We start from the raw sequence: 11,587 nt of genomic DNA on the forward strand, positions 1-11,587 counted from the left end.
TTATTTTTTTTATAATGGAAGCTAGTTATTCAGTAGATGGAGGGTGTGGGTATGCCAAGGTCTGTGAGCAGCTGATGGCATACCTCGTGTCTGCAGCCTTGCTGTGCCAAGTGCTCCCCACAGCATCTACCTGGGAGAAAACTCCAATCTGAGCTGTGCTGTCAGTCCCTCCTATTTAAATTGTTCCTCCTTCAGTGTTTCATGAGGCCAATGTCTAACCATGCTCCTTATGTCGGTTAAGGGCTTCCAGGTCAAGCTGTCTCATTCAAGGACACCTTTGCTCTGGGCCACCCCTTTGTTTTAACAACACTACAGTGATTATGCGCATTCATTTAGGTTATTTGGGATCTGATCTCTGTCTAATTAAACCTTGGTCTGCCCTACCTTTGGCAAGTGCTCCAACTACCTGAATACTGGATAAACTAGGGGGGTTGGTCCTATTTTTATTTATTTGAAATCTAGGCCATAGGTCCTTTCTCTGGGATGTAGGGTACAACTCAATTCCTTTCTCTGATGAGAATGGGAATCCTTCTCGTGTACGTTCAAAACTGCTTAGAGCAATTAGTTCCTTTTAGTATCAAGAAGTTGGTTGGTCTTGTGAGCCGTGCACATCCTGTGGTCTAACGTGCTTCCTGTGAACTTTGTAGACACAGGATTTTGGGTGGAATATTGTATAGAAACAATGCAAGTGAACTATTGCACAATGGCAGCTTCTAAACCGTTAAAGCAGATAGCTTTCAACTAGTAGGATCTTTTGTTTTCCATGTGCTGCAATCTGCAGAAGCTTTAGCTCTCCTTCTGTATCGGTCTCTTTAACACCACTTGCTTTCTTCAAAAGGTAGAAGAGCACAGCTGCCTTGTCCTTGTCAAACAGGATGAGTTTCTTAGATGATTGCAAAGGGTTTAACGTAGTGTCAAGAAAGCTTCTAATGGTAAAGATGGCTTTCATACCACCTCAGGCTTCTTCTGCAACAGCAGATTAAGTTGGTGATATCTAGTTTGTTGTTTCCCCACCCAGTAGAAATAGTCATTACAAATGGTTGGCTAGGTCAGATCATAACTAAATGCCCGCTCTGAAAGCACTTTATACATGTGGCATCCTAAAATTGATTGCAAAGTATCAGTCAGGACATAATTTGATGATTTTCCCCCCCCCTTCCCCTCTCCCCCTTCCCACTTTATGGAATGGGAGTAGTCAAAGTTACTGTTCATAGTCTCATCTGAATATGGCAAACACAGAGCTTACAGGGAATTACAGTTTGGTCCAATTAGAAGAACTGCTGGAGAGGTATCTTGCAGGGTAGTTCCCTCAAGACAATCTGAGATTGATTTGATGAGCACAACAAAAGACAGCATTTAGTCCTGATAATCTTCTAGGGTGAAGGTATGAAAGAGGCCAGGACAGTACTCGCAAAACGTACATATAGCATGCTAAAATTTATTTCAAAGAAAACCTCTTTTATTACTTTTAAATGTGCTAATTCAAAGGAGCAGCTCTGGATCTGGGTTAAACTTGATTTGAATGCTAAAACAAACACATCTTGTGATTTCTCTGTACCATATATAATCACCCCAATGCAGTGTACATGACACAATTTGAAACATTACCCATTTATGGTGTGGGGGAGGAAAGGGTAGAAAGACACATCAGGATTAACACTGGAAGAAAGAGTACAGTAGTGTTACACGATTCCCTGAATGCCGGGCTAGTGGTTGCATTTGTCCTGTGCAATAACAGAATTGTCCTTTCTGATCATCATGTTATTGCATGATATAAAAGCTCTCTGCTTCAGACCCAAAATTAGGTGAGACCCTCCTTCAGTTCCCCCCTGCTGCTCTCAGTTGCCTGAACTCACCATGTACTTCCTTTAGACTTGCCTAAAACCTCCCCATATGTGGAAGATGGAGCTGTTAGGATCAGGTCTTCACTGTTTGTTGCATAAGGTAGCGCACCGTATGAATGTTAACGGATCAGAAGAACAAGTGAAGTCTCCTGTCCTAACTTGGTCCAGTAATTTGCACAGAAGTACGCTTACCCCAAATTAGAGAAGTGTGGCATCTGAAATGCAATACATGAGATACAGGAAAGAATATATTCCAGCTACTCTTGAAGCTTGTTCCAGGAAACTGCGATTCCGAGGAGGAAGGATTTCAGTGAATTCTAGCAATAACAGATGTCCATGGATGAGCTGCCGATAAGCAAGGAGCCTGCTGTGAGATTTTTCTAGACTTCTCCCCTCTGCTCAGTTTCAACTCTCAAGTGAAGCATTTCTTGAATTCCTTATTGCTGAAGTTCCTCCTACGCGCTTTAAAGACTCCCAGAGCACTGTTTTAACACTAACACAGTTCAGGAAAAAAAAAATCTGGAGCTGAAAGCTAATTTGGAATCCTAAGCTGATTCCCATCAGTCAGTTCTCCATCACTGCTATTCTAAAGGTGGAGATACCTGCTCACTCTCTGTGCAAATGCAAACCTGTTCCTTTGCTGGACAGGGCCTCATTTCTGTCCTCTTGATACCTATTTTGCTTCTGGCTGAGACATGCCATGTATGTTGGTATGAAATTTAAAACTGCCTGTGATTTCTCAAAATTCCTGTGCATGTTCTTCCTACAGCTGGCATCAGAAGCATGGCCAGCATACCAGGTTCCATCTGAGATGGCTATTTCAGTAATGCTACACCCCTCAGGGAGCACTGGTTCAGCAGCACCTGGTCTTAACAAATAACGGGAAAGAGCTCTACCAAAGGCTACAGCACATGCACACAGTCAGACATTAGTATTTCTGTGGAGAAGTACCTACCTACCAACTAGAGGATATGGCCAGGAGTAATTACCAGCAACCAGCTCCCTGAGGTCTGTACCAATACTGCAATGAAAGGGAGCGTTCCTCTTCCTGTACCTGTGGAAAGTATGGCTGAGGGACACTGGAGTTAGTTAATGAATGGGACCTGGGCCTCTAGTATCAGGCCTTGCACACTGGGTCCATAGCATGCTTGTAACTCTGGAGATGCTCTGAAAGCTTAAAAAAAAACCCTTCCTCATGTTTTATGCCAAGTCCTTTCCTGTATTTATCCTTCTGGGAACTGTAGGTGAGCCCTTGTTTTGTGCAAGTAGATGAAATGGACTTCTGCTTTTTGTTTTTATCCTTCCAGTGAAAGGCAAAAGATTCAAATCAAAGATAAGTGTTCCATGCTCTACAGCTGCTCTTAGAAGTAGCCAAATTATTCTTGTCCTGATAAGACAAAGGAAAAGAATCCTAGCTAGTACTAAGAAAGGAAAAGGCTCCTTCCTATTACTGATTTCACAACAGGTAAATTCACCCAGGGAAGTATTTTTTCTTGCTCCTATTCAGAAAACAAAGCCTGGAGAAAAAAGCCATCTTTGCTTGGATCTTTGACTGCATACCCAAACCCATTCAGTCACAGAACCCAACAAAACAAGAAAAGAGCCTGCTCTGCAGTTTGACCTAGGAAGGTACATCAAGCTGCTGAAGCAGAATGTAAGTGCACGTGGATGCTGAGATTTTAATTAAGAACAACACAGAATATCTTGCTCATATGAAGCTGCCTGATAAAGCAGGAAGGAGTGAAGTGGGGGTAGAGCAGACCTATTTCTGATCTCTCTTTGGTGGAGGCTGAGTGTAACTAGGAACATCAACTCTGTTGTGCTGGTTCCAAATGATTTCCATTGCAAATGCAAACTGGCTTACACTTCTGAAATCACAGTGCTCCTCTGGAATTACAACACCCCTTGCTAATTCAATCTTTCATATGGAGTTCCCCAAACAGTGATTGCTTAACTTCTTTGGATTGTTTAAGAAGACGCAGGACTTGATTCAGATATCCCAAGCTAGGAAAACAGGCAGTAGAACGTGCGTGTCAATAGGGATACAGAAATGTTCCCAGACAGAAAAGTCCCATATGCTAGTTCATGTTAAGGAGGCTCTATTTGCAAGCTACAGGGAGAGAAGGGAACGGGGATCAGACCGTATGAGGTATTCCTGAGTTGCAAACCAAATGTGGAAAGTGGAAAAAAGAAAGTGAAGGACAGATACACTTCTACTGTTAGAGATGAAGACCTGGAATCTGGGGCTAAGACTTGACAATCTTGCCTCTCAGTCACTGCAGGCAAAGCAAGAAAAAGGCTGGGCTGTTACTAGTGTTGGCTGGCCCTTGCTCTCAGTGCCCCTTGTTTGACAGCTGTGTCAGCTGGAGCAGGGCAGTGACCCTTGCATCAGCTGTGGTCAGGGTGAGTGCCACGACACCTTCCTGCTGTAACACTGAGTTCTGGCCAAAGACACCTCTGGAAATGCAGGGATTTCTCCTGCTACTGAGAACAGGCTGATGGCTCCCTAGGCAGGATGCAAAAAGGCAGAAGTGTTCACAGAATGTTAAAGAGGGGGGAGGGAATAACGACTTCCCACGAGGCCCTCCAGCAAGTTGTTCTGGCTACTGCTGCTTCCTTTGAGGGGTCCTGGCCCTTCATTGCTGCTGGAGAACTGCAAAATGGGACTTTGTTACAGGCTGACAGCAATGGAGTGGCAAATCCCCAAGCAAGCAGAATTTGTTGAAGTCCATAGGCACTTATTCTTTATAAGGAGAATGGTAAGACTTAAAGCCTTCCCTTGGCAGAGGGCCACCACAACACAGTTCCTGGTGTGCACTTTTTGCATACTGGACCAATAGTACAGTGTATGAATGGTACACTGGCTGATAGTAGCTCCTTGCACAGGGAAGAGCTTCATCCTCAAAGATTGCATGCCTGATATTGTACACAAAGGGTAGGAAAGAAAGGACTCTGGTGACTGAACAAAACTGAGATTGCAGGGATAAGCCCTTTCCCTTACGTTCCGTTTCTATTATGGCTCAAATTGTGATCACAGAAATTTAAGTTCACAATTAAAAGCCTGCTGGCAGGACTGTGGAAGATTATTAGTAAAAGTAAGGGGCTTTTAGTGCTGAAATGGGGAGATCTCCTGAGTGTTGGCTAGATTAGATCAACCCAGGTCTCTCTCCGTTCTTCCCCTCTGCCCTGACAGCAGTTCTTTAGGCACATCTGTCTGTAACCCTAATTCCAGTTCTCCTTCTCAAAAGCAAGTTGCACAGCCTCATTCACATCCTGCACTACGTAAGATGCCTCCACGAGGCTGGGGTCAAAGCAGAAGTCCCGATGGCCGTGGAACACAGTCTCTGTGTTGCACTCTTCTAGCTTCCTGGAAACATCTGCATTGTGGCGGTAGACCCCAGTGCAGACCAGAATTGACTCACAGCTCTCCACTGCAAGGCGGTCCTCAGTTTGGGGATTGGCTGCCTGTGGGATCCTCTTCACCCCAGCCTCGACTTGGTTCTGTTGAGCTGACTTGAGGTAGTTGTTGTAGAGGTTTGCCCCATAGACATCAGACATAGGATTGTCCCTGGATAAGGTCACAGTATGAAACAGAAATGAAAAACCAACCCAAACATCAATTTCTAGTTCTGGCAATCTGGGATTCAGGGAGCACCAAGGGAGGAAACAGTACAAGATGTTTGCTATCATCAAGGAAATCCCCTCAGATTAGGCAAGTGACTCCACTTACTGGTGCATCCAGCATGCAGTGATGGCCACGTGCTTCACAAGTATCTATTTTGAAAGGGAAAGAGACATGTCCAAAGCACCCACAGCAGTTTCAGCCATTACCAACATTTATTCCCTACAACTCCAAAATGTTTGGCTTAAGTGGGCTACATCTCTTTCTTTAAGCCAGCCATGCTATATGCACTCTACATCCTACAGTAACAGCTTTGCTAGGCTGACGGTGGCCTTTAAATTACTGTAGGATCTGAGGCTGCAAAGATGCTATGGGGATTTTGGTATTCAATTTAGAGATTTCCATTTAAAACAAAAAACCACCAAAACAACAATGAAAAAAAAAGAAGCCCAAAGCCTACACTTACAACATTGTGCATGTTCCTAAGCAAGCAGAAAAAGAAAATATACAGTCTCATACCCAATTGCATACAGGCGTCGGATGGGAGCCTTCCAGCCATGTTTCTCGGCCTGTTCTTTTATCAGGTATTCAGCATAGTGGTAGGTGACTGTGCTGGGTTTGCCAATCAACGCCTCATACTTCAGCTCCCGACCTGTCACCTTCTTGTAGATGCTCTCCAAGCAGAGAAGGAAAGTGCCATGGCCAAACCTGCTCCAGAAAGGAGGCCATCAGTATCCCCAGCCTCGCTTGCGTGGCAAACGCTGCTCAGTAAGGGGCTCCTGGTACTGCCTGCTTTGACATGGTGTATCTACCCACAGACTCCTACGCAGGCAGTTAACTATCTGGCTCTGCCTTCTTAAAATGTACTTGGTTTCTCATGCAGTTTTCGTGTTTCTGCTGCTAATTATGTCACAGTTAAGACTCTAACACTAAAAAATGTATTGTGTCAGGAAAGATCATCTGCGGGAGTGCTGTATGAATTATACTAAAATTAATACAAGTGCTTTTTACCTCGGCATCTTGGCTTCAGCCATCCATAGGAGATCCATGTTGCAGGCGAGGACAGGCAGATGGGGGTATGGTATACCTTCTGGGTCTGCCCCAGGATTCCCATTGCTCAAGAGCACATCAACAATAAGTTGCAGGCTTGTCTCCCACCTCACTGGCTCACCAAACAAAACCACCCCTGGAAGATTTGAAGAGCTGCTTGGAAACTTACGGTACTCACATATATGACCCGACACCAAAAGCCACCCGTGACCAAAAGCACCCCTTACTGCATATTGGAATGGCCTGGCAAATACAACTACTTACACAACACAGCTGGTATCAGAGCTCCAGTCTGAGTAATGCTGTACCAAATTCACCCCTGTTTCCAGATGCTGAAGCACAGTGTGCAGAAAAGCTGACTTCGCTTTTACCAGCTCGTGCTTTGTGTTATGTGGAGACAGCATAGCTGCCTCCTGGCTGTACTCTCTGCATAAGCTGCACAGGGATGCTGATGAGCTGACAGCACATCATTAGTTGCCATCCAAGCTGGCTTGCATTACTGCTATTTCTGCTTGCTGTTCTTACATAAACAAAGGCTGCTGCTTACCTTCTATAGTGGGAAAGCCAGTGGTTGGAGGAGGCTGCCAGATAAAAAAAAAAAAACTAGGTTAGCAAAGCAAAGTCTAATGTCATCTCCAAAAGAAAACTAGAAATGTAATCCCATGTAGAACTGGGACAAGGCCACCTTGAATCCTGAGAAAGATTTCCCTTCCTTTCCCATCATCCCATTTCACAGATCTTGTTTTCCCAGCCCTAGGCCCCAGAGTTCCAACCAATCCATTTACTGTGGCCACTGCAAGGACAATCAGTGCAACACCAGCACAGCAAAGCAGGGAGAAAAGTTGCTGCCCTTCCAGGCAGGAGCCAACAGTGGAAGAGCACAGAGATGCTGACTGCTCAATGTCAACCCTGGGCTCACACTAAAGACAGCCACTAGTAGCCAGGTGTTGCTCCAGCCCATGCTGTTTGCTGTAAGCAACACCTTGCCACCCCTTCAACCCACGTGTCAGGAAATTACCAACTCCTTTGGCCTCCGGCTCTGATCCACCATGTCTAACAGGGGATATGCCTTCCGAAGAGCCTCTATGGTGACCACATGCTTGAACCCCAGGCTATTTCAAATCATCAAGGAAAGACACGAAGACTCTTTCTTGATTGGTTCTGTTTTCTGAAGTTACTAGTAAGGGCATCTACAGGATTAGGAAATACAGGTCCTAGCAGCAGAGCTGTTACATATACATGGCAATGCATAACTTTTTGACTTTCAGTCAAACTGTAAGTTAAGCTTCAACCTAAAAGTGGCTCTGAAGTTTACCAAAAACAAAAAATAAAAAAACCAAAAACAGGCTGGGGTGATTTCCTTTGTGATCAGGAACCTTTGGAAGTAGGCATAGAACATAGGTGGGTTCAGGACAGATACGCTTTGGGAGCCCTTAAAGGCCAAGGTGTTTGTACCAGGGCAGCCTGGGTCAGGCTTCTTGGCTAGGAGCACATCCAGTAAAGCTCTGGTGAGCTTAGCTACTGAAAAAATGGAGCATGCTGTTAAAACAAGCAAGGGAAGTTTGAGTTGCATTCACCTGCAAAATACCTAGCCATTAGCTCACCTTTGCCTTGAGGAAACATGCACAAGCAGATGTTTCACATCAAGTGCAGCCAAAGGTTAAGCACAAGGTGTGACCACATGCACACACACTTGCAGAAGGGCAGAGTCTGTTGTTCTGTCTGTTCTCTTTTTCAGTCCTGTGGACTGAAACTGAAATCCACTGGACCCATTAAGCTAACTCCAGAAGCTGTTCAAGGCCTCAGAGAAAGAACCACGATCGAAATCCACCCCTTCAGAGAAGCTAAGTGAGCAGCAGCAAGTTTGGACAAGGTTCTCCTTCCTGCCACTGGAGGTGACATAGCTTCAAACACCTCAGGAATGAGGCAGTGCAAATGAGGAGGAGAAGCCCTTATGCACTTAGTGATGAAGCTGATGGGCTGAAGTGGTGAGCACATGCTGCAGCTATATCTTAAGCTCCTTGCAGATACGGGCTATGTCAGACCTGCCATGCCCTCAGCAAATCAATATGCACTTGGGATTGTCTCTGTATTACGATGCTCTTGTTCTAATGATATTTCAGCTGCTTCAAGTGCCCTGAGATTGCTGGAGAAAACCTTACAGCTGTGGGAGTGCTCAGAGTGACACATTTTGCCCTGAAAGCATTGCAAAGAGCAAAATTTTATCTCAAAAGTGAAAGAAGCCCGAAGTCTCTGGTCTGTGCTGCCAGCAGGAGGAGCTCAGGAGAGAGGGAATCTGCATGAGAAGCGAAAACACTGCTCTAGTTAAGATGGGAGGTGATTGAGGTCAACAGCAAGCACCTAGATGTGAGCCTGCCCTTAGGACGACAGCAGCAGCGGTCGTCGTTTCCTTGCACTTCTAACAGCTGGCCGAGCATTTAACAAGGATGAGCGGAGTGCCATTGGTTGAGCAGAGCAAAGGATACTTGCGGGCATTCTCCTCCACCGGCCCCTGCCCATCCACCAGCACGCACTTGGAGTGGAACTGGCTGAAGAGCCGCAGCGGGCTGTGGGACAGGATCACCTGCTCCGGAGACACCTGCGGGGAGAGCAGAGGCTGTCGGCGGCAGTACGAACCGTCTCCGTGCCGCCACCCAGGGCCCTGCCCGGACTTCGTCTCCCCGCAGGGCCGACCCCGTCCCGCAGGACCCGAGCTCACCTGCAGCCCCAGCGCCTGGGACAGCTCTCGGGCCTTGGCCGCCCGCAGGCAGTTGCCGGCGTTGGTCAGGAAAACGACGGGCACCCTCAGCCGCCCGTCCGCGTCCGACAGCCTCCGGAAAGCCTCTCGGGCGGCGGGCACCACCTGGCTGCCCCGCACCAGCACCCCGTCGATGTCGAAGAGGAAGCCGAAAGCCGGCGGCTGCAAGGCGAGCGGAGGGCACTGTCACCGGCGCGCCGCCATTTGCTCGCCCCGTCCCCCACCCCGCACCGCGGCTCCCGGCGCCCTTCCTAGGACGCGCCGCCTGCCCGGGCCCCCGCCGCTCACCCGGCCCCCGGCGCAGCCCCAGCGGGCGGGCGGCCCCGGCGGCCTCGCGGCGCGCAGAGCCCCTCGCCCGGCCCGCAGGCAGCCGCGCAGCGCCATGCCGCGCCGCTCCACCCGGCTCGGCTCGCGGCGGGGCACGCCGGGGCGCGTAGTTCCCGGACTACAGCTCCCAGCGGGCGCGGGGATGGCGGGCGGGGCGGGTCGAGGGGCAGCGGTGCCCTCCGTGCTGCTGGGGGGAGGGATCTCGGCGCTGGGGTCTGCGGAGACCTGAGAGGAGCCGAAGGTACCCTTCGTGGTCGTGGAGATGAAACGGTGCCGCTTTGCTTTCTGGAGAGGGTTAAGATCTCCTGACTCTTGCCGTAAGGCAGTTTTAGTGTGTACGACTTTAAGCATCAATTACACAGAATGGGATTGTGTTTGTTTTCATTGCCGTGCGTGCCAATATTCATTCATTTTGACTCACTTTCACACCCAGAGCCTTTTCTGCAGAGCTGAAAAGGTGCTGGCAGCACAGGGTTGTACATCTGTATGGATGGTTACACCTCCCTGGAGTACCTTTGCCTTAACTGAATTGCCTGCTGCTTCTTTTACATCATTTCCACAACCTGCCTGTGGCATTCTGATTTCTCCTCACAGAATTTAGAATCAGGGAATCATCTGTTGGAAAGGGACCCTTAAAGGCCATCTGGTCCAACCCCCCTGCAGTGAACAGGGACACCCACAGGTAGATCAGGTTGCTCAGAGCCCCATCCAGCCTGACCTTGGGTGTCTGCATGGATGGGGCATCCACCACCTATCTGGGCAACCTCTTCTGGTGCCTCTCAACCCTTACTGTAAAAAGCTCCTATATCTCTAAATCTCTAAAACTCTAAATCTGTCCTCCTTTATTTTAAAACCATTCCCCCCTGTCATATCACAGCAGACGCTATTGATCAAGTCTGTTCCCTTCTTTTTTCCAGTCCCCCTTTAGATACTGAAAGTATGCTACCAGGTCTCTCCAGAACCTCTTCTCCAGCCCCAGCTGCCCGGGCACATTGCTGACCATGAGGCACCCACTCCCAGATTCTTTTTGGCAGGGCTGTGCTCCATCCTTGCATCCCCCAGCCTGTACCGATAGTGGGGTTTGCCTCAACCCAGATGCAGACCTTGTACTTGGATTTATTGAACCTGATGAGGTTTACCTAGGCCCACTGCTCGAGCCTGTCTGAGTTCTTCTGGATGGCATCCCATCCCTGAAGCGTGTTGACTGCACAACGCAGTTTGGTGTTATCCATGAACACGATGAGGGATACCACTGTCGATGTCATTCACGAAAGTTTTAAAGCACTAGTCTCAGTACTGAGCCCTGAGGGACACCACTCGTCACTGATCTCCATTCGGACATCGAGCCATTGACCACCGCTCCCCGCGCACGATCCCGCACCCAGTCCCTCGAACGACCCGTGCAGGGCCGCGCACAGCCGCCAGGGGTCCCCGCTGCTCCACGCCGGGGCAAGAAGGGGGAAACAGGAGCGAGCCCTGGAGGTCGGCTGCAATGGAGAGCTGCTCTCTTTCACCCTCTGGGAGTGAGCAATTGTCCCCACTACTGCAGTTTGGGTTGCGTGCCCTTTTTTTTTCCTGCGGATCAGCAGCAAATGCTACTCACACGGTGGGAGTAGGGCTGCCAGCGCCCCGACACTCAGCACGGGGGCTGGGATCAGCACAGCCACGTGGGGTGGGCACCTCATGGCCAGGCTGTGGGGAACCAGCCACCTTCCCAGCCGAGCTGTAGAGGCCCCCAAAGAGCGTGTGTGCCCCAGCTCCCAGGGCTGGCAGCAATGCTGTATTTATTTTTACAAGGAGGACAGCCCAGCAGACTGAAGTGTTTATTTTTAAAGCCCCACGAAGGAGTTTGCCAGTGGTCAGGCACAAGCTGGGCCTGGCATACAAGGCCAGGACTGGAGCGGTACGGCTGCCAAGCTCCACACCCTGCAGTACCCGCTTTGGCTGCCCAGAGCCTGCCCTGCCGGCTGCAGCAGGCCTTAGTCC

The 11,587-nt window shown here is 48.7% G+C and overlaps 1 protein-coding gene across 1 annotated transcript; it reads right to left on the reverse strand.

Moving 5' to 3' along the window:
- Window positions 1-1,418: 1,418 nt before the first annotated feature.
- On the reverse strand, window positions 1,419-9,952 carry HDHD5 (haloacid dehalogenase like hydrolase domain containing 5). Its single transcript, XM_042891558.1, has 8 exons — window positions 9,563-9,952; window positions 9,236-9,436; window positions 9,003-9,115; window positions 7,535-7,628; window positions 7,064-7,097; window positions 6,478-6,652; window positions 5,986-6,174; window positions 1,419-5,412 (listed from the first exon to the last, which is right to left on the reverse strand). Exons 1-8 carry the CDS (start codon window positions 9,950-9,952, stop codon window positions 5,067-5,069), a joined length of 1,542 nt encoding a protein of 513 aa, XP_042747492.1. The 3' UTR covers window positions 1,419-5,066.
- Window positions 9,953-11,587: the final 1,635 nt, after the last annotated feature.

Source organism: Lagopus leucura, unplaced genomic scaffold (assembly GCF_019238085.1).
Source record: "Lagopus leucura isolate 7727_CA_CO unplaced genomic scaffold, USGS_WTPT01 70-52_obj-0_obj, whole genome shotgun sequence".
In the NCBI taxonomy this organism is placed as follows: domain Eukaryota; kingdom Metazoa; phylum Chordata; class Aves; order Galliformes; family Phasianidae; genus Lagopus; species Lagopus leucura.

What these genes read in the sequence shown, in the direction of transcription:
- HDHD5 (XM_042891558.1), bottom strand. Translation starts at nt 9,952, where the DNA reads ATGCTTAAAGTCGTACACACTAAAACTGCCTTACGGCAAGAGTCAGGA. An exon ending in GCTGAAGCCAAGATGCCGAG is followed by an intron (nt 6,175 to 6,477) that starts GTAAAAAGCACT and finishes TTTCTGGAGCAG; the next exon opens with GTTTGGCCATGGCACTTTCC. An exon ending in CGACGCCTGTATGCAATTGG is followed by an intron (nt 5,413 to 5,985) that starts GTATGAGACTGT and finishes GACCTTATCCAG; the next exon opens with GGACAATCCTATGTCTGATG.